Genomic DNA, 25,324 nt, shown 5'->3' with positions numbered 1-25,324 from the left:
AAGATTTTTCTCTTGCCTTTCTTATCACACAGTGGGTAAAAAAATATTATTTTTGCTTGTATTTCCTGCCTTAGAAATCAGTATGAGTTTGGCACCGCCACCTTTGGACAAAAACCTACCTGTAACAGAGAGATTGTATCATCTGCAGCTGTACCTGCAGAAGAAGCCCAAGCAGGAGCGCTCACTTGTCATGTATGACTTCATTCAGCACTACAAGACTCTGGTGATGGCTTGTGGCATCTCCTTGGAAGGAAGTTTTGAGGACCCAAAGGTTTGCAGGATTAAAAAATTTAGCTTGGGTAAAACTACTAGTTTAAACACACCAGTGCAAAGACAGGAGTACCTTCTGGTACTTTCCTTCTGTTATTTAGATTTGAATACGGAGGGGATTTAGTGAAATTTTCGTCCAGTGGGAAATCTAGAACAGTATTTAGAGGAGACTTCTTTTGCTATGTGTGTTGATGGTGCCTGCAAGAGAAATAGAGCAGGTTCAGTGATAGGTTAACACATTCATCATTCATGCCTGATTGCTTGGGTGGGGAGGATGAGTTTAAATCTTGCCCTTGTCCCAGTGGACAGGGCTGAACTCTTGTTTTGTTGCTATAAGAAGCTTGGCACTAAAATGGCAGAAGTGCTTCTGGTCAGATTATTGATTCTGAGAGCAGAAAACTTTGTAAGCAAAAGATTTACCCACTATGTGTATGGACCACCTTGCTACCACTATTTTCTCAAAACAAAGTTTATATGTAATTTCAAAAGGTTCGGGTACCATCTGTAACTCACGTGAAATACTGGGAAGAGGTAAGAGCACCTTCTTGTCCTTGTTAGGAAAAGCTCTAGATACATAGAAATTTCTGGTGTTGATTTTTAAAGCTTGCATCACACATGGGCTGAATAGCATCATGGCAATATTAAAGTCTGCAGGTAAGTAGCTAAGGTGTTCAACACGAGGACAAATTTAGCTTTTCATACCAATACATAGTTTTAGGATAAAATTAAAACCCAATAAAAGTAGCACCTTTCCCTGCACTCTTCCATGTATTAAATGGAGTCATACTCATCTTTGTTTATTTTAGTCATGCAATGAATATATACATACACCCCCTACCCCCCTGTATATATACATGTGGTTTTTACCTTCTGCTTGCATGGCAGAGACAATGCAGAAACCTGTGTTTCATCCTATTTTGACATAAGAAATTGAAATATAGCTATAAGCGAAATTGCTTTGAAGGCAGTGGGAGGTATGAGGCTTACTGAGAATAAAATTTGCCTTGCAGAATTCTTGGTACTAGTGCTGATGTGCAAAAAAATAGGAGAGCTCAGCTTGACTAATATTCTAGATCAATAGCAAGTTCTGATTTTTACAAAGTCAGTTTTCAGATTAAACAAGTTTTGATCCTGATTTTCATATTTAACCCCCTTTGTGTTAGGTTTTAATAGATGAAAAACCCTGAGGACAATACTTTGAGATGTGTTTAGTTGACAAAGGGTAGGGTTTTCAAATATGCAGAATTAACTTGGAGTGAGAACGAAACTTCTCAGTGACTTATGCCCTCTTGAAGGTTTTATCTGAAATCATGTAACTTTTCCACAAATTATTCTACTCTGCCTGCCAAATCAAGAAAAATAATCTGCACTATAACCTTGCATTAACCTCCAGTTAAATATTCATGTTGTATTGTCACTAAAATGGAAAAACGTCTCACGGAGGTCTCCCTTTTTAAGGTTGCATGTTGGCTGCTTGATTCTGGCTCTAAGGAACGTACACTTCACAACATGGTGACTAACTTTCTGCCCACCGAGCTACCTCTACTGGAAGGGGTAGGCACCGGCCAAGGGGTGCAGAGCCTGGGGCTTAGTGCCAGCGGAGATCATTCTGGGCGGTACAGAGCAGCAATAGAGTCTGTGCTTATCTTCAATGTCATGAACCAACTCCGTAATGAATTACAGAGGGAAAATCTGACAGGTAAAGAGAGCTCCTCCACTTGGGGGCAAAGAGGGAGGGTAAAGGTAGCTGTGCTACCACAGGCTGAATGATCACTGGAGAAGAGAGGAGATTTGGAAGTTCTTATCTAAGTATATTCTGTAGCAAAATGTTTATTGGTTAAAAGAAAAGAGGGAACTTCCCTTGGAAGTACATCTGTTTTGTCAAAAAAATTATATTTAAAATTAAAATATAATTTTTATAACCCAAATATCCACCAGTTTCACTGGTTAAGGCAACAGCAGATTCTATTTTAAGTCTCTGAATCAAGCAGATCTCTACCTCCCAGGTGAGTCCCCTGGCTGTTCTGAGGGGACTTGTGGGTCTGTCTATGGTTTCTCATGAACATTTTCAAATGCTTTTGCATTTCCTTGTCAGAAGCAATTCCTAAAACCCTCAAATGTTTTCTGAAGGAGATTTCTTGCTCTTTGGCCTGCCCATATAGCATTGTTTGCCATGTATGTGTTGTGTCCATGAAACTTTTGTGATCCCATAGTGAATGATCCAGTATGTTTGCACTAATATTTGCTGAATGCTTGCCTCTGTTTAAAAACAAGCAAACAAAAAAACCCTCAAAAGCACCTACCTGTTGGTGGGCTTTATGATTGTTTTCTCTAAATTGTATCCAAAGCTTAAGATTAGGGTCCAGTCTCACTGAAGTCTTTTATTGCAAGTTTACCACATCATTTATGATTGTAACAACCAAACCTTAGCATGTTTTTAAAAGATGTGGGTGGTGGAATGAAAGTGTATCAAGTTAGAAAGCTTTACATTAAGCATGTCTGTGGTTTGTAAAATGTTGATATACAAAGAGATGTGTATTTCTCAGAGAAAAAAAAACTTTGACAGAAGGTGTTATTCTCTTGAATACCTTTGTGATAAAAAGTTCTGGAATATTTCTTATTATGAAATATTTACTATGAAATATTCCAGAAACAAAAGTATTTAAACTAAATCTATATTAAAAGATTTCAGTGTGTCGGGACATTCAGGATTTTAAAAACTGAGGATTCCCCAGGGTTTTTTTTTAATCAATCTGTTGATCTGCAGTTGATCTGTTTTTGATGTTATAAAAGTTTTTCTTGGGGTTTGTACTTACTACAGATGTATTTTCTAAAGTGGAGATGCCCACCCATTATTGCTTGGCTCTGCTGGAGCTAAATGGCATTGGTTTTAGCACAACAGCATATGAAACCCAGAAACAGGTCATGCAAGCTAAACTAAGTGAGATCGAGACCAAGGCGTATCAGCTGGCAGGCCACAGCTTCTCCTTGACGAGCCCTGATGATATTGCAGAGGTATGTGGGGGTTAGGGTGGGAGGGGGAAAACTTTCTCAGAAGATACCCTCAAGAGGCTTTTGCTTAGACTTAAGAAAAAACCTTCTTGGGCAGACTGCATATGAAGAAAAGACAAAATGCAAACCGAAGTCTCCTCAGAGTTGATTTGTCTTTGCACTCATTATGAGCTTGCTGCCTGCAAGGTGCTGTGCGTCTCCTGCTTGTTATTGATCATTCTGATTTCTGCTAACTTTGGCAGAAATAAGGAAGGTAGAAGTGGAAATAAGCGTGTTGGAAATAAAAACCAACTGGAAATAAGCATGTTGTTTGTATAGACCTTGGCTTCTCATGGCACACAAGATGATCTGCCAATTAAATGGCTTTTGGAGTATTTTGGATGAATGGTGTGGGACTAGAGAAGCTTTTTTTGCAATACCAGTATTCTGCACACGAGATGTGATGTGGTACCATGTAGTCTGAGTCTAAGAATAGTTGTACTGAGCAAGTTGCATTGTTACCCTTGTCCCTGTACAGGCATGAAAGAGGAGGAAAGACTGCTTTAAAAGTTTTGAATCAACTATGGTCTGTTTTTAAGAACCTGTATAGAACTGATTTTTTTTTTTAAAGCCTAAGAAACAGATTTCTATGTAAATTAGCAATACTTTTATTCCTGAAGAACTTTGCTATGTATTTTTTAATGTATGTTACATGGAATCATAGGAATAGATTATAATTGCTGTGCATGCTTTTTTTCCCCATGTATTTCCTTTCTATATACTAATTTCTTGCTGAGGGGCTATACTTTATGTGGAAATAGTAAAAATTTGCAAGCAGCCATCACTAAAAGAAGTTTCACAGAAATATTCCTCCTTTGTTGCAAATGCAGAAGCTTTGCTCTGTAACAGTAGTCTGAGTTAGAACTCCTGAAATAATGCTTGGCTCGAATTTCACTCTGCTTCATGGAAAAGGGGAAGGAAAGTTTTTTCTGAAATGCTGTTCTCTGAACTACAGAAGCTTGTTTCTTGTGTGGAAATTTTGTTAGGAATCATGTAAAGTATCTTGTATAGGTTAGTAAAGCTTTACCCTTCTAATTTTGTGTCAGTAAAACTTTTGTGCTACAAAAACATGCGAGAGAAAAACTTCTATTTCCTTCCGCCAGCTGTGAAGTGAAACACAATAGCTGCTAAATAGTGTATAATGCTACATAGAAACATAGAATGAAAAATGAAGAACTGAGTTCTGTCTGTCAACAAGTAAGCATGTATTTAATTTTCCAGTTCTTGGCAATTTTTTAGAAAAACTAATATTCTGGCTATTCTATAAAAGGTATTTGTGACCACCTCCTCCTATGCCATTCACGTTTCTCTGAAGCCTGCTCCCTGCTAACACTTCTTTTTTTTTCACCAATGTTCTTCCCACCTTTAGTCATCTTAATTCCACGTTTTATTACAGTTGGCTGTCAGCAGTAACTTCACTTACTGGATGGACTTAATTACCTTTTCTAAAAACATATCTCTGAATTTAAACAGTGTTCAGAAAATGAGATTTTAGATTGCATTTTGTAGTTAATTAAAATAAGGAGGAATGACTTTGATAGCAGAGATCTTTAATCAGCTTTTTAATTACCTGAAACAGTTGTACTATCCTTTGGTTGGAACAAGCTGTTTAAGTGCTGAGTTGCTTTTTGTTTTCTTCTGGGAGTAGCATGCAGAAACTGATTTGAAATGCTGGCCTCTTTCAGGTTTTGTTCCTGGAGCTGAAGTTGCCACAAAATGGAGATGTGAAAGTTCAAGGGAGCAAGAAAACTCTGGGTTACACCAGAAGAGCAACTGCTAAACAAAACGGGGTTAGGCTGAGCAAGCAGTTCAGTACAACCAAGGTACAGTAAAGTCTGGTTCTAATCTGAAAGTGACTGTAAAAATAACTCTCTCTTCACACATCTGCTGCTTGGTTACATTGGAGTTAGGTATGCTGCCTTAAATGAAAGTAAATTTTAATTGCCTTTTTGCTCTTCCAGTTACCACTGGAAATTCAAACGGGATTCTGCCTTCTCTGTTAGCAGAGTTATTAACTCCTCCTACTCTCCTAAAGCCCGAGTGTAGTGAGGACATGACTATAAATTGCAGACTTCAATAAGAATAAATCAGGCAGAATTTGATTTCCCAAACCACCTGTAAGACCAAAATAACACCATAATTTTGTAAAGCCAATAGTAGAAGAGTTTTTCAACATCAGCTTGAAAGATACTTAAATACCATGATGATTAAATACAGTATCTTCCCTGCCTGATACTACCATATCTGTATGTTGTGCTTCGGAGAATTTGTCTTCAGAATAGCTGATCTGATGGCTTGTCAAATTTAGTATATCAAAAAATTCTATATGTGTGAAGGCTATTGACATGCTTGCCAGCTGATAAGTATTGTGGAGCTGCATTAATACCAACTGCTGCAGGCTAATGGGTGCCTTTGCCAGACAAGTGATATTAGCAGATATACATGTTCCTTGTTTTCAGGACTCATTAATCTGTGTTGTTTTCTTAGTTTCTCCTTGTAGTCAGTGCTTGGAAGACAAGTATTGATTTCCAAAACTCAAGTGGCAGTGAAAAAGTGAGTGCGGTTGTGGTTGGCAGAGCAGGGAGCAAGAAGCAAAGCGAGGATTTCCTCCTTTTGTGATGTGGAGGGATGAGGCTGCAGCTGCCTGCTGCATATAAAAAAATGTTATTTTGAGAAATGTTTGCATGCTACTGTCTCTTGAAATTCTTGTTAGTCCCTTCTAATTTCTGATTTAAATGAAAGGATTTGATTGCTAGTGATCAGCTTTGTCTTTCAAGGAGCATGGTCAAGGGCTTCATTTTATGTGTTCCTAGTGTACGGATAGGAGAGAGCAGGGAGAAAAATATGCAAGAAGACGGAGGAGGAGCATTAACGCTGGGCCAGAGGAGACAACATAGGGGACCTATGGCAAGTGATGCTTTATTTGATCATTTCAGGTGATTTATTGGTTGGTGCAGACTAAGACTGGTGATGAGGTTGCAAAAGTCCAAAGGGAATTGATTGCCTTCTTGTGTGTAATAAAACTGCAGTTATGTCTCATGGTGCTTTGATTGCCCAGGTGTAGGCGGTGTAAATGGAGGTGATATCCATTTAATTTTAAGGCAGTGAGACTGGAAGCTCACTGTGGGTGAAGGAGTTGCTTTTTCCTGCAGAACTGCAAAAACTTTAATTATAAAGCTTTAAAGGCAGTTGATTATAGTTGTGCCTTTTTCTCCCCACAAGGATGTTTTGGAGAAATTAAAGACGCTTCACCCATTGCCAGGGATGATATTGGAATGGAGGAGGATCAACAATGCCATTACTAAAGTGGTGTTTCCACTACAAAGGGAAAAGCGATTGAATTCTGCACTGGGAATGGAAAGGATATATCCAGTCTCACAGACTCACACAGCTACAGGTAAAGAAATGCGTGCAAAATCCTCACTTCTTACTGATTTTTTTTTTTTTTCCTTTTTCTTTTTGTGTGTATGTGTGGGCAGCTTTTCTATGGGGAAAAGTAAGGAAATCAAGCCTGTGCTCTACTTCAACCAAATGAAAATACTGAAATACTTATTTCACAAGCATCTGCCCTAAAAGTCTAGATGTGTTAAAATAGCTTTTGTGTTCACCAAGCAGTATTATTAATTTCTTGCACATATTAGCATGTAAATCTCTGACCCCAGAACAGGTTCTGGATTTGGGAGTTTCTTATCAGCGAAACAGAAATGCTGCAGGGGAACCATCTCGAGCCCATTATACCCAAATTATTTTTTTTCTTCAATTTTCTCAGTGGTTGTGTCCTGTCCCGCCCTCCTGCCCCTTGTTTTTTGGAGGTGCAGATGTGTGTTCAGCTGTGTGAAGTTAGAGAGACTCCTTTTGGACCCTGACTTTGTTCTGCTTTGTCTTCCTTCTCAGGTCGAATAACCTTCATAGAACCAAATATCCAGAACGTGCCAAGAGATTTTGAGATTGAAATGCCAACTGTGGTTGAAGAAAGCCCACCCTCCAGAGCCCATGGAAATGTTAATTCTCATGCTGTTTCTGGGGGCAGGTAGGAGGATCTTGGCAAAGCTTCTGCCTACTCTTCTAATCTTAATGTGGTCGAGTTGTCAAATTTCTCTTTTTCTGACTTCACCTGTGGCTGCTGTCATGTCAGTGTGACTTGTTAGTCAGTGTTTCTCTTACAGTTTCAGGGGAATAAATACCTAAAGATCAGTGACACATGAAAGACCTAATAATACTAGCAGCATGTGACTCCATGTAGCCACTTGCTTTTTGAAATTCTGTATGAAACCCTACAGTGAGATTAGCATTATGCTCCCAACTGTTGGATGGAAAGCCTGAGTGTTAAAAGTAACTAAACTGAAGTTAGGATCTGGTTTGACTTTCTAAGAGCTACTCTGAAAGAGGCTAGGTTATTATGGAAGAAGCATAAGAAAGTTCAACTGTTTTATGCTGTGCAGCTCCCTGTGTAAGGGAACATGGGTGAATATATTTTTCATTCTTTGTTAATAGTTTCATTTGTGATAATGATCCTGCAAAAGCTACCAGGTAACAGAAAAAGATTTCTAAATCTGGTTTCTGTTAACCAAACAGCCTATTTTGACAGTATTACATGCCAGTGCCTAAACAGTTGTGTGCAAGTCTAGTGAAATATCAAGGTGGATCTTTTAGCAGATAGCTCGTGAGCTTTGGGCCTTCATACTCAGTGGTGGTTTTCTATCCTTTCAGTTTCTCTTTCCATTCAGGTTCTTGTCCTACATGGGTCACCTGAGTGACTTTTATCATCTTTGTTCCCATAGCAAGATGTGAGAAATTTGGAAGTTTTTGGCTCTTCTGTCTGTCTTCTCTTACCACCATGTGTCTAACATCCTTGTGCCTTGAGTAGCATGGTAAGAGAGCCCAGGAGCAGCAGGATCTTGTCCACCTCTCTTCAGAAGAACCAGGCCTAGCCATGGAGGCAGAAATGTTCTGAGAATAGCTCTGGCAGTGCTCAGGCTTGCAGCAGCTTTGCAGGATGGTTGGAGAGTGGGCTGCATTCTTAGAGTCTTCCCTGTAGCGAAGCAGCCCATCAAAGGAATGGAGTGCTTGCTGAACTTGAGAGGTCTGCTTCTCAGGCTGACTTTTGGGACTACATTCCTTAGTTAAGCAGCCAGTGTGTTAGGAAGATGGGCAATCCCAAAGGCACAGAAATGACTGCTGGCACAAAAGAATGTCATGCAGCCTAAGTCTGACATGCCTTCCAAACTTTGGTCCAAACTCTCTTTTAACTTAGTAATTACTGTTACTACTCCTTCCTCTTGTTGCAAGAAGCTTCTGACCAGAGGAGTGTAGCTAAATTAGATCATTGTATAAAGCCCTTACTCATTCAACTAAATTGGGAACCTGTGCTGGACAGTGTGATTCTCTACAGTTCCCATATGTTGTCCCTGACCTTTATTTCTTTTGAAAACTTATTTCTGTGATTTTTGTGCTATCTTTCATCTCCTTGATCCCTACCATCCCTGAAATGACAAGGTGTAAGAAGAAAAGGGAGTGCACAAGGGAAGAGCGCATGATGTCTTTTCTGTGCTTTGCTGAAACTAGTCTTGATCTCAGAGATACCTTTTCATTCTGATAAAGAAATTGCTCAGATCCCTGACCCAAACATCAAGGACTTATAAAGGCCTTTTGACTTCTAGTGAAGAACCCAACAGGCTGGCAGGTAGACTGGTGCTGATGGGAGTAGGTGGTATGAATGGTGTCACAGCTGTGCACTGTTCAGTGGGGGCACTGATGGCTACAATTCCATCTGCAGCTACAAGTGTCTTGGTGGGACAGGAGAGCTAAGCAAGCCCTGAGATGTTGCAGAGCACCTGGGTGTCACTGTAAACTTCTGGCCACCTGGAAAAGAAAATCAAGTTGCTTTGGGGCCTTTTTTGCTCAGTCTTTAGAGAGGAAACGTGCAGTGTTTTACGAGCATGTCTTCTGCAACTTCTGCTCTGCTTTTACAGGCTTACTTGTGTGCGTGTGCATGCACAGTCATGAGGCTGATGTGGGGGAAATCTTTTCTGTCTCTGCTAGGTATGGGCTGGTGTAGGCATTCTGCATATGAGAATGATGTTGAGAGAAGACTTGGCACTCAAGGTGGGGTGTTGAATTTTTAGGATTCCTGTAGGACTCCTGTGCTATCTTTCTGGAATGCACCCATCACAGATCTGGGGCCTTTCATCTTACCTGTTTTGGAGTGGACTTACCCAATTTCTGGATCAAACCCTGGATGTACTAGGAAGATTTATCCCTAAATCTGTTCAGAGTCAGTAAATCCCTTCAGGTGTACATATGGCCTCTGTCCAGTTCCCCCATGGTCAAATTTAGGTATGGCTTGTCCAGAGGAGTGGAATAGAGGCTACTGTCTCACTTGTTTTCACTGATTCTTTGTGGCAAAAATGATTATGCATCTTTTAAGTGTTTTAGAAATTGGTGAAGAACAGTCATTCTTTGTCTCCACAGGTGTAGAAAGCGTTCCGGTATTTTGCCTAATGGCCTACAAGTTCAGGCTGAAGACAGATCCGAAGAAAGAGGAATACCATTTTCTGTCAGCATGAGGCACGCTTTTGTTCCCTTCCCAGGTAATGCCCAGATCCTGCTCTGCAATTGTTAAGAATATAGTTAACAAAAAATCCTAGATCTAATGAAGAGTTAAGAATTGATGACAGTATATATCTGACTGAGCAACCTGCTTGGAAAACTAATGCAGCAGTTAGCATGCCCTCAAAATTATTCACAAGACTGTAAAGGAGAGAGTTTCAGTTGGGGAAAGTATTCAAATGTTACAATTCAAATGTTCACACTTTCCTTTCCTCTTTAAGAATACCTGTTTTTGAAAGAGGTAGCTTAGGCAGCTCTTAATACACAAATTGCACTCTATCTAGTGTTCTTTCTATCCAAATGTCCATTCTCATATTGCCTGCCCTGGCTCAGTACAAGTCTGCTGGTCTGATCTCTGTGACGATCATTCCTATCAGGTGCTAGACTTTTACACAGACACCTGGAGAGATACTTTGTGTGATTTTGATGGATTCCAGATGTAGGGGCTAGATGGAAAGCAGGCAGGCCTGGGCATTGGGGAAAAAGGCAAGAATTTTTCTGATAGAAATGGCTGTGGAAAACTTTCAGAGCAGAAGATGCAAGGACAGATTCAGTCCTTCTTGCTGGAATGTTGGTTGGAATGTTGTTGGAGTAATTTATGAAATAATGATGTCTGCTAACTTCTTGACTTCAGGTGGCTTAATCTTGGCTGCTGATTACTCTCAGCTTGAACTGAGGATCCTTGCTCATCTGTCTTGCGACTGCCGACTCATTCAAGCCTTGAACAGAGGTACTGATGTCTTTAAGAGCATAGCAGCGGAATGGAAAATGATTGATCCTGAAGCTGTTGGAGATGGGACCAGGCAACAAGCTAAACAGGTAATTTTTAGGAAAAATATTCAGCAGCAGCTTTCTGGGCAGGAAGGTTCAGTGTTCAAAACATCAGGGAGTCAATAGTATGGTCTCCTGTTAGGGTTCGGCTGTGGCTGTTCAGTAGTTGCTTTGTATGTCCTCCCACTCTCAATACGTTTCAGTTGGAGCTGTCTGGGTTTTGGGGGATGAGGGTGGAGAAAAGCGGCATGAATGGCTCGGACTCAGAGGTAGTCTATCTTTTTGCATGCTCGCCCTTGTTCCCATACACTTGTCTTCCAGTGAATCACACTTTGTTTTGGCTCTGCTTTCTCTGCATGGTTCACCATATGGTTGCGGTTCTTCACACTGTCCTCTGGCAGATTTGCTATGGAATCATCTATGGAATAGGAGCAAAATCTTTAGGCGAGCAGATGGGGATTGATGAAAATGAAGCTGCCAATTACATTGAATCCTTCAAATCAAGATACACAGGTTCGGATATGGCTGTTTGGGAGCTGGGTGGTGGTTGTTTTTAATCCCTTCTCTCCGTGTCTCTTCAAATCCTAAATTTGTCTCAGCCCTCTACTACTCCTATCTCTTGAAAAAGCTTTTCATTTTGAAGAAGTCCAGTGCATGAACACAGCAGTTTGATACTCCATAATGTTTTACTCTACACTCTGGTTTTATTCATCTTTAGGATCTTGTTGTTTGCTTATTACATTATTTTGTTGGTTTTTTAATTAATTAATAAGCCCTGGGGATTAATGTTAAAGCTCTTAGCTTTCTGAAAAAGAAACACTTTCTTCCTTATAAAACACACAGCTTCAAAGGATATGCAATACAACTTTAGACCACACTTCTTATACATTTTAAATATAACTACTTCTCTCTTCTGTTCTTGTCTTCTGCCTTCATTGAATTTTAAACTGTTTTGCATATAACCCTTACATTTTTATCCAGCTGCTCAGAGCAGCAATCCCATCCATGTTTTGTAAAAAGACATTGTTGCGTTTCTAAGCAGCATGTTAATTTTTAGGAAAGCTATAAAGGGAGTAGAGCTGCAATCAGAAAATGAATGGAGGGCAAATGGCATGAGAGACAGCTAGCTCTAACCGTAAAACTTGGAAATGAGCTGGAAAATTATGTTCTGAAGATTCAGGGTTTGTTTCTTTAGGAGGCAGATGCTGAGAAATGGTGTCCTATTAAGAGTCTGTTTAGTCTTCAGTAATTTCTGGATAGTCTCTCCTTCATGACCCTTAGAAATGACTTCCTGGTTCCTCCCTCTCGGTACATGTGCATACATACAAACTCCGCAATGTACCTTATATTGTAACTTCACTTCTTATGAATTTTCATTTATGTGTATTGCCAGGCTCACATGCTAAATTACATACCTAATGAATTGACTAATACTGTCAGTCTTGATCTTGAATAGCTCCTTTTACCTTTTATGTTCTGTAAATCTTGGAAAGAGACTGCCTGAAGTTAACTTTTTCCACTTTGGTCCAGTTGTTACCTGAACTTGCAGTGAAAGGGACTCTTCCCTCTCTCACCTTTCTTTGACCTAAATTTCTTTTTAACACTCTCGGTGGATTCACTGCTTCCCTTGCAAAGTGCAGGTGGGTGAGTTTCTTTCATCCTAGAATCTGAAGTGACACAGTCTGAAGTCAGGCAGCCTGAGGCATCAAGGACTCTGACTTCTGCTTTCAACTTACTCCTTTCCTACTATTTGTCTTTCCAGTGCTGGTCCAGGTCCTGACCTCTCCATTATCAATAATACATGTATGATCCTCTGTGCCTGGGCGCTGTGCAGAATGGACTTCCTACCTCCTTGTGCACAGCCAGATATTCTGACACTATGCGCTCTCTTCCACCTCAAAAGTCTTAATAGGTTTCCCAGCAGAGCTGCGAATAGGCTGAATGAGCGATCGTGTGCCCTTGGCCACTGACAGGGTCTAGGAAATTTCAAGAATTACCTTTGTGCTGCTTGGGTGTCCCAGACCGCTTTCAGTGACCCCAGTGAGAAGTCAACATGGAACATCAGCTGTATTAGGGAAAACTTTTTCTTTCCTTTCACAGGGATTCAGAAATTCTTGAGGGAGACGGTGAGGAGCTGCAGAAGAGATGGGTTTGTGCAGACCATCCTGGGAAGACGGAGATACCTGCCAGCTATCAAAGATCCAAATCCCTACAGTAAAGCTCATGTATGTTGAGTGCAGTACCTCTTTTCCTTTTTTCTTTTTGTTTGTTGTTGTTGTTTTTAAAGTATTAGATTTCTTTGCATATCTGAATCTGCAGTTTTACAGGGTCTATGAGCCATCTTGGTCATGACCTTCCGCTTCTCACTTAGTTCATTCTTCCCTCAGTTGTTCTGTGAATAGCAGAGCTTTTGTCATGGTCTGTTTGACGTAAGTCTTCTGTGACTGGGTGTACAGCTGTCATCACTGTGCTAACCTCACTTCAGAACTCCCACATTGGAATCGGAGTGAGTAATTTATTGAAATAAGTGGACATGATTTGTAAAACCTCCACAGAGTGATGTGCTTTAACTCTTCAGACTGAGTCGCTCCCACTCAGCAGTCTTTGTATGTTACATGCTGTCAGCGCTTGAACAGGAAAGGGCATTTAAGTCTTATATGTTTGAGTATTTGTTCCTTTTCTTATTGCCCCTCAAAGGAAAATTGCTCTAACTTGTTGAATAAATATTTAGTGAATATATGCCTTTGCACTGGCATTATTTTTTTTCAAGGTCATTTTGGACACATCTATCATAGACTCTACTTCAGTAAGAGTGAATTGACTCCCTGGGGAGATGTTGGTACGTTTCTGTGGGGAGGAAGCATTATACTTCTCAGTAGGAAGCTGGATCGGGTTGTGTGGGATTAAAGACTAGAGTGGAAGAAGGAGGAAGTGGGAGAGTTTGTACTATCAAGTAGTTGAAAGGGAAACAAGGAGACTTTCAAAAAACTTTAGAGATGATTTGACTGTTTAGTCTGAAGGATACTTCAGGATGAAGCTTTGTAGATGCACCTTCTGATCAACTTTGATTTATTCTTTAAAATCATATTAAAGACCAGTTAATGAATTATCTTCACTTTCATTTCAGCTTCCTCATAACTTTTTGCACACATTTCAGCTCTAATCAAAGAGAGAAGAACCTTTGAATACAGTTTTCTTGCCCAAGGAGGGGATTAGTAGAGAGGTTGCTTGTGTGGGGGCAAAAAGTCGTCATTGTGTCACTGTGTGGTCTGGTGGGTTTTTGCAGTCAGGGTTCAGTGCAGCAGACCAGATTATTAGTCCATGAAGTCCAGCTTCTTGCCTTTGGTTATCCATTCCTGATGGTTTTGAAGATAGGCAGAAGGTATTTGGATTAACTGTGAGATTTTTCTGCTCCTCATGCAACTGTTACCAGGTGTATATGCTTCTCCCTCTTGTAGCTTGTGACTCTTGAGGTTATTACCCTTGATATTAATTAATTTTAAATTTGTGGAAATCCTGCTTTTCTTAGTCATCTGGAGAAATTTTGTGTTTGAAGCTAGTCTTTAATGTCTCTTTCTTTCAGGCAGATATGACAAACTCTTTATCTGGAGGTTTTACTATGCCTGTATTTGGCCATGTATTTGTTATTTTTAATGAAGTACATGTGGCATGCTGGAATTGATTTATTTTTTGGGGGTGAGTTTTGAGAACAACTATCTCTGTTTAGGCAGAGCGACAGGCTGTGAATACAACTGTTCAGGGATCTGCTGCAGACATTGTCAAAACAGCCACTGTGAACATTCAGAGGCGCCTGGAAGCTTTCTCCTCTGTGATCAAGTCCCATGGACATCTGGAGAGCTGCTTCCAGAGAAATAAGACTGGTATGCTCGCCTCTTCCTTGCACACTAGAGCAAAATTTTCAGTGTTACGAATGTAGAAGAAAAAAAAAAATTGCCTGCAAAAAAGAGTTAGGGCCTTTGGTGGGAGACATTTTGTTTCCTGACAGTGGTAACTCTGTGTTTAATGGGCAGCAAAGTCATAAGGAAGGAGGGAGAATGTCTGCTCAACACACAAACTAAAGCAAATGCTGTGATCAGGTCAGAAACCCCAACTGCCTCAAAGCAGATCTTGCAAAGGTTGACAGTGGGAGTTCATATATGATATTGTCTGTGATGCCACCACAGAATTGTTCAAAAGTAGGAAGGAGAAACTGAGCAGATACTCTGGCTTCAAAGGCAGTGAAAAGATAGAGTGGAACAACGTCTAGTTCCAAAAATACATTTCTTTTGGTTAGAATTAAGTCTGGAATTTGTTGACTGGAATTTGTTGTACAGAGACTCCACAAGAATATTATATGAAATACTTATCAGCATAAATTTCTTCTGGCTGCAGATAGCAAAGCTGTGCTGGGTGCTCATTCCCAGAAGAATGCTACAAAGATGACTTTTTTTAGCATAATGTAGACACTGTTTTGTTCATCAGTCATATATTTTTAGAAAGACAACTTAAGGGATGGAGTGCCATCTTTCTTTGGCAGTTCATATGCTTCAGCCTGAAACATGAAGCTGTCTTAATATGAAGAGTCTGATTTGTAGGACTGAGAAGGAAAACTAAATAATTAATTGCCAAACCTCTAAAAATATGCCAGGGAGTTTTATTTTAGAGAGACAAGATTCAGAAGTCTGCTATAAGTGGAAGGCATGTGCCTGGCAGAGCTTCCCACCCCTTCCAGGAGCAGCAGCTACTGACCTTCGGCCAACGTAACTGTAGGAAGGCGAGTAGATGCATTTGTGACAATTTTTCCTCCTCTGATATAAGCTGTTTCAAGAACTGGAAAGAATTCTCTTTCAGCAAGTTACAAATGCCCGTAGCACAGCGATGCGTCCTGCATCGTGTAGCTTCTTCAATACTGCTGCTTCAGTGTGAGACTTGTGTGAGGAACTGATGATGCTGTGAAACCCTTCCTGTAGTTGTGAACTGGAGTCCTCCTGTTAGCTGACCTGAGAAATAAATAACTTTTGAGTTTGTGTGTGTGAGGTTGTGTTTGTTTATTTTTTTTAAAAAAGCTTTTACCATGGAACTATTTGTTCTGTTTTATTTTTGTCAGGCAAGGCCTACCAGGATCCTGTTTTTGTCAGCTGCTTACTTGTTTATTCAAAAACTGCTCTTTTTTTCTTTCCTGTTTTTAATCAGGAGTAGTAGCTACAATTTCAGATAACTGCATTTGGGAGGAGGCTTACTGCTTTTTTAGACTAGCCATTAAAATAATTTTGGAAGAAAAGCAGAATTCTAATTCATTGCCAGAGAGAATGTTGCAAACCAACTTCTGATTAAACTTGACATGATTTTATTTAAAATTTACTTTTAAAACAGATGGTTCAGGAGATGCAACTGTCTCTTGTTTCTGTTCTGATTCATATCTTTATAATGTAAGGCTGAAATGTTTATATCTAAAATGCTTTTCATTAATGTTTTTCCCTCAGTAGCTGTACAAATATTGATAGAATAGTAATGTTTTGTGGTTTTATCTGTAGCCATGGGCTTTTTCATTTTAAAGTTCCTCATGTTCTTTTTCTCAGCATGAGGAACGTGCAAGGGTTTTTTGATACAAGAAACATGCCTTTGCATAATGGTATCTAACGAACTGTGCTCTTCCCCTGTGTAGGAAGGCTAGTGAGGAAGAGAAATGGAGGCATGTTACGTCCATCAATCAGCGGAGGTTTCTTCATCCTCCAACTCCATGATGAGCTCCTCTATGAAGTTGCAGAGGACGATGTCATCCAGGTACGGCCGTGCAGTTGCTTTTTCAGCTACCTACTGCATTACGATGTTTCAAACAAGCCTTCCTTCTAGGGGCTCAGGTTCTCTTCCCTGGATCCTCTCTTGCTTGTGCTAAAAGGTCTGTGAAGATGATGTTAAGTTGGCTGAAAAATTATGTTTATATTCTTGATCCCTTTATTTTCATGCTCAAGTTCATTTTGCCAACATACACTTTGCTGCTTTGTTCATACAACTTCTCTGCAAGACTTGATGAGTGAAGTAACTTAATACTGTTGACAGGTGTAGGGGGAAGTTTTTCCCCGGTTGGAGGTGTTTTTGTCTCCCTGTTTACACTCGTGTCTTCTGGTGCTTAACTCGGAACATGTATTGTTACAGCTGTGGTTTGTACTCTGTGTAGGGAAAGGAGGATTTCTCGCTTTTGGTACTTGTTTCCTCATTCCCTACCTACCTGTCTTTCTGGTAGGAGTGTTATGGTGCTGGTTAGCAGCACAGTAGATACAAGAAATGTGCTGTGTGGACTTCAGGTACCTTTCATGTGCGTGTGTGTCTCTGGGTGTGCTCTTCCACCGTGTAGATGCTCCTGTGCCTGGGCAGAGTGGTGTCTGTGTGACAGCTTTCAGTAGTAAGCGTTTTAGCTGTATGTTGGCAGCTCAGTGTTTTCCCAAGTCCTGAGCACAAATGCAGGAAGGCTCCCAGGGTGTGCTTCCAGAGCTTGGGGATGTCTTTCTCCCACTTCTGTTCTGTGCATACATGTCTTTAATGACAAAAGGCCATTTCCTGATGGCAAGCAGTAACTCCCTGTCTGAGAGACCTTTCAGTAGTACTGACTGGCCTGAGCATGTTTTTTTTTTTTTAATTTCATTAAGAACAAAAGGTTTAATATTTTTCTCTTGAATCTCAGCTCAAGCTTCTGTTCCTTTTGCTAGCTCTGTTCAGATATCTGCTGCTTCAATCCAGGCAGGCTGTTTTAGAGATGAAAAGGCTCCTAATTTTCTTTCTGTAGAAAACTGAAATCCCCTGAGTATAGGCGTTTACGTCTTTAGGTACTGACTCCAAGTTATCACAGTGTCCCCAGAAGAACTGGGGCCAAGTGAGTGGATTTCCTTATTATTTATTGTATTATATTTTTTCATTAACAACCTCAACTTCAAGGGCAATTATTACCAGCTTTTCCAGCTTCCTTCAGATATATTTCTGTCCACAGATTTTCTGGGCAGTCACTTAAAACAGCATATGTACACAAGGCATATTTCCTAGACTCAGACTTTCCTTGTGTGTATGCCAGATTTGCTTGTTTTTCAAGGATTTCTGTCGAGCTGAGACAACAGAGTACTTCTTACCCCTTTGATTAATTGTTTTTAGGGCCAGAAAGAATCTTTTTTTGTGATAATATTGTTTGCTGTGCTTTTAGATGCACCATTAGAATTATCCTATAGTGGAAAGAGCTAGGTTAGAAAGGATCTCTTGAAGTCTTTCCCTCTTAAGCCCCCACTTAAAATAGGGCCTGAATTAATTAGTCCTTTTGAATTACAATATACCTTTTAGTAAAAAAGAAGTGAGCATTTCTTGGTTTCTGTATTTGTGAGGTTTTTTTATCTTGCTGGCACTAAAGCTTTATTATACTGTAAATCATGTATTTCTCAGCTGCAACAGCAATTTTTATGCAGCGAAGTTAGTTTGGTCACAGGCCCGATGCTGGCTCTAGCTTATTTTCAGCTGCCGAAGTGCATAAAAGAAAACTAAAAATATTTTTCCATATATCTAGGAATTTGTGTTCCAGTCAGAGTATCATGACAAATGGTTTGTAAGAGAAACAACTCTAGTGATCATTCTGTTTTCATTTGCAGTCTATCAGTGAGCTAGCTTGCCTCTTTTTAAAAGACTACATTGGGGTAATACCTGTTTTTTCTTGTGCTGAAGGTGTGAAATGCCTGGGGCATCAGGGCTTTCCTAGCCTGTGCAGAATGTCAAAGTGAAGGTAGTGAGCTTTCAGAGCTTATCACAATAGCAAGACTATGATAATATTGCCAAAGATGGTAGAAGGAGGCTTGACCTTCTATCTGTTGAGCTGACGCTGGCAACGAGGAATCAGGTAGGAACATAAAGGTATGGACTAGATTCAGAATCAAGGGCTAGATGCTTTTAAACTGCTTGCTTGTTCCCAGCATCATTGCATTTATGTTTTCAAGATTGCCAGAATTCCTCCAAGCGTGCTTTAGCTGACCATTGAGAACTCTGGAAGCCATGCTGTTTGCTTAATGTACAGAGCCCAAATTCAGAGCCCAAAGCCACCAAGGTCAGGGCATTGGTACATGTCCTGTCTCATCCCATCAGCTTCCCCAGGAACCTCATGCAGGTTTTCATGTCTCTCCTGCAGCCACCATCCTTTGTTCTAGGTGCAGCAGCCCTAATCTTATGTTCCTTGCTGGTGGTGTGTCCTGGACCTGTGACCATTCTCAGAGAATGTCCCTCTGTATGGTTCGTGTTTCTTTTGAAATACTGGGCCCCAAACTTCATCAAGGCTGGAGTGGTTTGAATAGAATGGAAAATTGATCTGTGTATCACATAAGCAACATTTTCTGTGTTCCAGAATTACATTTGCTTTCTTTCTCACAACAGTATGCCTTGCTTAAAGCCCTGTTTGGTTTTTAATCTCTGATAACCCCATTTTTTTCCTTCCCAGGCAGTTTTTTTTCATCCTATTTTTGAACAGTAGATTATTTCTATCCTAGTTCTCTACCCTGCTTCTTTCTACTCTGTATTTGTCTGTGGTGAATTACATCCTATTTCAAAGCATTTTTCTAGGTTATCAAGGTCATTTTGAAATGTGGTATGTAAGGGCGTAGGGGTTTGGAAGACAAATCTCCCCCTAGTTCTTAATGCTGTTGTAAACTCTTGTGCTCTGATCTCCTCAAATCTCCTCCTTCATTCCCCAGTAAAAACTGGGGGTATTTCTCTTGTGGGTACCTGTGAGGAAATTATGAGAACTCATGGAAGGGTCAGAAAGCTTGAATAGTTCCTGTGCTCACACAGTGGCCTCTAGCTGAGATGAGGAATCACAATAATTTCAAAGCCTCTTTTCACTCTGCTGTGGAAAGGTTTGTGGGATGAGTGTGGACTGAAAGATTCATTCAAACAAGCAATGCAGGACAGGCTGGACTCTGCGTGGGTCTTGGGGTAGGAAGGAGAGTCCTTTTATGCAGGGCAGGTATTTGCAGTCAGGAAAAAAAAAAAATCCGGTCTCTCACAATCCAAAAAGTCACAGGCAAAAGTATCTTCTGGTGCCCTAACTGCATACTGAAATGAGTGTTTTCTTAGCAATACTTTTGGAGGGCAGCAAATGTTGGGAGTTGCCTCAACAAAATAGTGAGGGGGAACCTGAGTGGTATTTCTAGCACCTGTGTTGAACGTGATCTGCTTTCCCAGAGGTTTGTCGTTTGTGTTTCACAGAGTGCCTCTTGTGCCAAGACAACGAGGAGGAACACCATTCTTTGCCTTAGGTGTATTTGTTTTGTGTTTTGCTTTCAGTACATTGATGTTTTCAGAACAGACTCCATGAAACACAATTATGTTGCTGGGTGAAAGGGGAGACTCGGCAGGACTCTCAAGTGTTTAATGGAAACTTAATCTTGCCTCTTTTCTAAGTAGTCTTAAACAGTGTGGAACCAGTCACAACTCTCTGCTGCATAAAGTGTTACTGGCTTTATACAGTTTCTCCATTCATAAACCCTAATTAGGATTAAACTGGTTGCATTTCCGTCAGTGGTAAGTCAGTGCAAATAAACACAGGAGAGGAATCCGGCTGTCTGGCCACCCCAGCTATTGACAGAAAAACAGAGCACTGAAGTTAGGTGTACATCTGATGTTTAGCGTTTCGTTGTAGGTCGCTCAGATTGTTAAGCACGAGATGGAAAACGCCGTCAAACTGTCGGTAAAACTGAATGTTAAAGTGAAAATTGGACCTAGCTGGGGAGACCTGCAGGACCTGGAGCTCTGACATGAAATGCAGCTTTCCCGTGTGTGTGGTGAGGCGGAAGGCACCATGGACTGGGCAAGGCACGGGCCTGCGACAGACCTGCGTGCGGTGCGATCCTCCTGTATTGTGTTTCTACTGCCTTCTGAAATGTGTGGTGGAAGCTGGTATGAATTCACCAAGCCAAACCTTTCAAAGGTCAGACGGCACAGTGAAGCGTGTTTACAGAACTGTGAAATTATTGATTGCTAAAAGCACAGTATTTAAGTGAATTGTTAAAATATGCTTGATCTTGTAATTTAAAACAAAACCCCAAAGCCTAATGAATTTATTACATATGAAATAAGCTGGAATATTGTATTAAAACAAGGCACAAAGGTAATTTGGCAGTTCTTGTGTATAATTGTGTCTAGGACAAAAAAAAAAGTCATTGTGTTTGCACTTAATGTTGAATTTTACAAGCCTCTGCTAGGATTGTTTTGTACTGAATTCTGCTGCTGATATTCAGGTGCCTTTCATGGAAAGCCAGGAAATGGCTTTACAGCTGGCTGGATTTCTCACTGAGCAGCTGTGCAGTGTTCACAGTGAGTGGAACTGGTGCTTGGTTGGCCTCTGACTTTTAGGAAAGCATTTTGGTGACTGACTGCTGTAATTCATCCTACTGCTAGCTTGCAAACTGGTCTTGAGAGGGATATTGTTTGGACTCTCTTACAGTTAACAAAATCACCAGCAAAAACATCCTTTCTAAAGACTGAAACTCACTTGGTTAAAACTTAATGGCAATTTGTATTTTCGTGAAGGAAAAGTAAGTATGTCAGTCGGCCAGCTGAAGTGACAGCCTTGCTGGTGTTTGAGCTCTCTGGTGCGTTAGAGAGGTGTCGCTGAACGCTGGTGGGTGACCTGTGGTTCTTCGTTCAGAGACCTGTCTCCTAGGGAAGCCTCATACCCTGCCTGTTGGTAGCCTCGCTAAAAACTGCTCAGATTTCCCTCACGCTTTGCCTCAGTGTCTTTGACTCCATCCCTGCGATCAGGCAGAAAGTTTTTCTGGGAGTTTGGGTTTGTCAAGCTGAGCTGGTCCCAAGGCTGACTCGGGTCAGCTGCTGGGATCAGATGTTTGAAAAGGGGGAGCAAGGAAGGAGCTTGCAAGGAATTAACCTGCCACTGTTTGGCGTTACTCTCCTCACTAATACCTTCTGGTCTGGCTAAACCTCACCTCACGTGGTTTTGTTTCCCTTCCAGATGGTTGCAATGGTTGTACAAGTTTTTGTTAACTTCATACAATGCCTGACCTTGAATTCTGTTATTTTCATTGTGTAGCCCTTGTGTGGTACAAGAAAGGGATGACAGGTGCCTCCCGTCACCTTCTTTATGCCTCTATTTTATCAGGTCTTTCTTCTGCAGTTCCTCCCTTATGTAAGCAATCTCCATCTTTCCATTCTTGCATCCTGTGAGAAATTTTCAAGCCCCTAATTATTCTTTCATTTCTGAACTTCTGCCAGATCCTTTTGAAGAAATGTACTTTTGAAGTTGCCTTTATAGCCTGATCTGAGAGGATGCATACTTGGCTTTCAACAGCCCGATAGCGTGCTTGAGCTTGTTAACTTCAGATGCCGCGCTTTTGGCGTGGCCATTATCCTGACATCAGAAGTACCTGGCACCGAGGTTTCAAGAACATGGTGAGTTTTAAAAGATGTTAATGGGGCCTGTGTACAAAAGGCTGCATCCTGGACCCTGATCCACCACCTGCCTGTTGGGCAGCAAAACGGACATGTGGTATCGAGTCAAAGCCCCGGGCGAGGATGCCTTGACTGCCCTTGACAGCACCGATGGGGCCTGCTTTCCTGTTTTGTATTTCATTTTACATTGAGATTTTTTTGTTTCCTTCCTGCCTGCTCTATGCTATGGTTTTCTACCACATCTGTCACCTGATGGCCGAGCTCTTTATCCACAGCATTTGGTTGGTAAGACAGTTGTTTCTTTTATTAGCTTATTAAAGCTTTTATTATTAACAGATCCGAGCCTTGGCACCCTGGTGTCTGACCATTTGTGTGCCCTGCCTGTGAAGATGCTGGGTTGAACTCATTACCAATTCACAGGGCCTAATGATTTCCTGTCCTGGGGTGTCCTGCGGTGACACACCTGTGCTGTATTTCAGGCCTCACCGGAGCTGTGCTAATTTGAGTTGCTTGTTCTTTGGCACATTACAATATTTTCCCCCCACGTACTGTCTTTAGAATTTCGGAAGGATGGATCTCACGCGTAGTTCCCAACAAGCTCTCTAGACAGGGGTGATGCTAATCAATAAGGGGATTGACACACAACTAAACTTATTTTGCTAAACAAACTCAGTGAGTTCATTTTAATTAAGCAGTAATTTGGAGCTGATGAGATGATAAAAGGTGGCCACTGCTCTGTGAGCAAGGTGGCTGTGGTGTTTGTTTGAGTCATGATAGCAGAACTGGCTCTGAGCTGTTGCCTGATTGCTGCTATTTATGTTCCTTAATTCTGATGAGACTTGAACTATTAGTGAGACTAAGCAAGGGAAGCAGAAGAGGGCTTAGGTCAGGTAAGCTTACAACAGCGCAGGAGAGGATACCTGTTATTTTCTCAGGTTGGTAGAAGGAGGTTGGCTGCTTGTGTTACTTATTTTTTCGTGTGGGCCCCTCTCCCCCTGCCCCTGATGGGCTGAGGCCTGTGTTTAGTTGGAAACCGGGCTTTTTTCTAGTTCAGGATCTGATAACCAGAGTGCAGGTTACTCTCTTGTTGTAGACAGGATGGGATGCATCTGATTGCGTTCGCTCCCTGTTCCTCAACTGGTTTGTGTCTCTCTTTACAGTCCACTCCCGCCTCCTGTTAGCTGGTGCTGCCCAGCGCGTGCAGTAACGCATGGGATCTGGCAAGCCTGAGAAGATGACGGATGAAGGCTACGGAAGGGGTAGGAGTTCCGTTTTTTACAGCAGCCTTGTCCCTCCGTCTGCACGGAATTGCTACTGCAGCCTAGTCCTGCCTTGTGCCCTGCGCTGCCCTTGCCTGGCTGCTGCACCAGCAGGTGGGTGTCTGTCTGCCAAAAGACATTGGGTTGGGACCCAGTCGTGACCTGTGGTCACCAGGAACGCCTTGTCTTCACCTCACGTGAACCTGCGTGACCCGGCGCTTTGCGGGGAGAGCCCGGCCCCTTGGGCTGTCGACCAGCCTTGTTCTGTTCGGTTCATATCCACTTGTCAAAATGACTCAAATTTCGATTTGGCCTATTTATTACTGGTATAGGGTAGAACTTCTGCGGACATGGTAGCAGGAACTGCCATTGATGTTTGATACGGCTACTTCGTCCTTTTCCTTGCACGCAGACTGCAAGCTTGTTTTGCCTTAGTCTTTCCCCTGCAGCTTTCCTTTCGGTCCCTGCCTACTGCAAGTGCTCCTTGGGCGTTCTTGCAGCTGGGCAGTGGTGGGAGGGAGGCAGGTGACAAAAGATGACACCCATGTAATCTGATCTGGTTTGGTCATTTTGCCTTTTTCCTGTGCTATCTGCATTTCATCAAGAAGAGAGTTGCGGTGTTTTTTCCTCTAAATCCATAGCTGAAAAGAGGGAGCTGGATGCTCAGCAGCTTTGGCTGACATTTTTGAGCTTCTCCTGGCAGAACAACTCCATCGCGTTGTTGTTGGTAAGTGCCTTTCAACAAGCTTGCTTCTGCCCTTTTGAGAGTTCAGCTTGTAGGTGACTGCTTTTAGCCTGATGTGGAAGTGAGTGAGTGACGTGCAGGGTGCGCTCAGCTGGCTGAGAAGCCCAGCTAACGCGGCTAATGTTCCTGGGGGTTATGAGCGCCATGCCATGTGAGCTCCCTGCAGTAAAGCATAGGAAAACAGTAGCTGGCTGTCCCCACCCAGCAACAACTGTGGCTGCATTTTCCGTATCCCTGGGGGTAGCGTAAACTCCACCCAAAGTCTTTACGTAAACCATGCACCTTTGAAATACTACAAAATCTAGGAGTAGAGGTTGAAAAAAAGAGATCTACACCAACTAATATCAATTCTTTATTTTCTTTCCCTCTTTTTTTTTTGGTTGTTACTGGGGATTCAAAACAGCCTCAGTTAAAGATGCCTTAGTTTTCCTTTTGTGATGCCGATTTAGGATACCTGTGGAAACGACATGATTAGCGCAGGCGTGTGTGGTTCACCCCAGATTAGCCTTCATTCTGAGATACAGGTAATGACTCATTAACAAACCCCACACATATTCTGTCCACATTTCCTTGACATTGAATCTGAATATTGGTTGCTATTTAAAAAAGTACAATGTCTGATTTGTTGATTTAATCACAAAACAAAACACATGAATGGAAACACTCATTTACGTGACTATTGCTTATACACCTAAGATGACGAGTTGACTACAGATGGCCACACGTAGTTCCTTAATGAGAGAGAGTGTGTTCTTACTAAGACCAAACCAAGGCAAAAAAACATTCAAGACCAAAATACACTGTGCTTGAATTCACCTTTAGGTTACGGAAAAAGATGCAGGGAAGGGTATCTCTAAGGGGTGTAATTAACTGAAATCCACCTTTTTGCCTGTGTTACACTACAGGCAGTTTGTAAATGGAGGAGTCCTGAGGTTGAACACAGCTCTCATTTAAGCTGCAACGTTTTCCTCACTTCTTAAATTGTAGACTGAAAAAAGTATTTTTGTATGCATACCTTCATTACAGTGCAGATGTTGTGGTGTCAAAGGGCTTCTGTAAAAGGAATGTGTAAACTGTTTCAGAGAATTTCTGTATGATAATTTTATACAGTATGTGTAGTAAATGGAGTATTTCTGTTAAATATTTGTGTAACAAGCTATATTCTGGTAATATAGGGAATGTCTAATTG

At 41.3% G+C, this 25,324-nt stretch overlaps 1 protein-coding gene across 1 annotated transcript in view; it reads left to right on the top strand.

The window, feature by feature from the left end:
• The window catches only part of POLQ (DNA polymerase theta), a 53,802-nt gene extending 32,965 nt beyond the window's left edge, over nucleotides 1–20,837 (top strand). Inside the window, exons 18-30 of the mRNA XM_052794793.1 lie at nucleotides 75–271; nucleotides 1,729–1,969; nucleotides 3,092–3,285; nucleotides 5,007–5,144; nucleotides 6,544–6,718; nucleotides 7,216–7,351; nucleotides 9,793–9,911; nucleotides 10,565–10,749; nucleotides 11,103–11,214; nucleotides 12,802–12,926; nucleotides 14,429–14,582; nucleotides 16,367–16,485; nucleotides 20,366–20,837. Coding sequence (XP_052650753.1) covers nucleotides 75–271; nucleotides 1,729–1,969; nucleotides 3,092–3,285; nucleotides 5,007–5,144; nucleotides 6,544–6,718; nucleotides 7,216–7,351; nucleotides 9,793–9,911; nucleotides 10,565–10,749; nucleotides 11,103–11,214; nucleotides 12,802–12,926; nucleotides 14,429–14,582; nucleotides 16,367–16,485; nucleotides 20,366–20,479 — 2,009 coding nt within the window. The 3' untranslated portion in view covers nucleotides 20,480–20,837. The remainder of the gene's footprint in view (nucleotides 1–74; nucleotides 272–1,728; nucleotides 1,970–3,091; nucleotides 3,286–5,006; nucleotides 5,145–6,543; nucleotides 6,719–7,215; nucleotides 7,352–9,792; nucleotides 9,912–10,564; nucleotides 10,750–11,102; nucleotides 11,215–12,801; nucleotides 12,927–14,428; nucleotides 14,583–16,366; nucleotides 16,486–20,365) is intronic.
• Nucleotides 20,838–25,324: the final 4,487 nt, after the last annotated feature.

The sequence above is a fragment of the Harpia harpyja genome, chromosome 8, assembly GCF_026419915.1.
Source record: "Harpia harpyja isolate bHarHar1 chromosome 8, bHarHar1 primary haplotype, whole genome shotgun sequence".
Lineage (NCBI taxonomy): Eukaryota > Metazoa > Chordata > Aves > Accipitriformes > Accipitridae > Harpia > Harpia harpyja.
The sequence above is the reverse complement of the archived record's forward strand: the minus strand, read 5'-3'. Positions and strand labels throughout refer to the sequence as shown.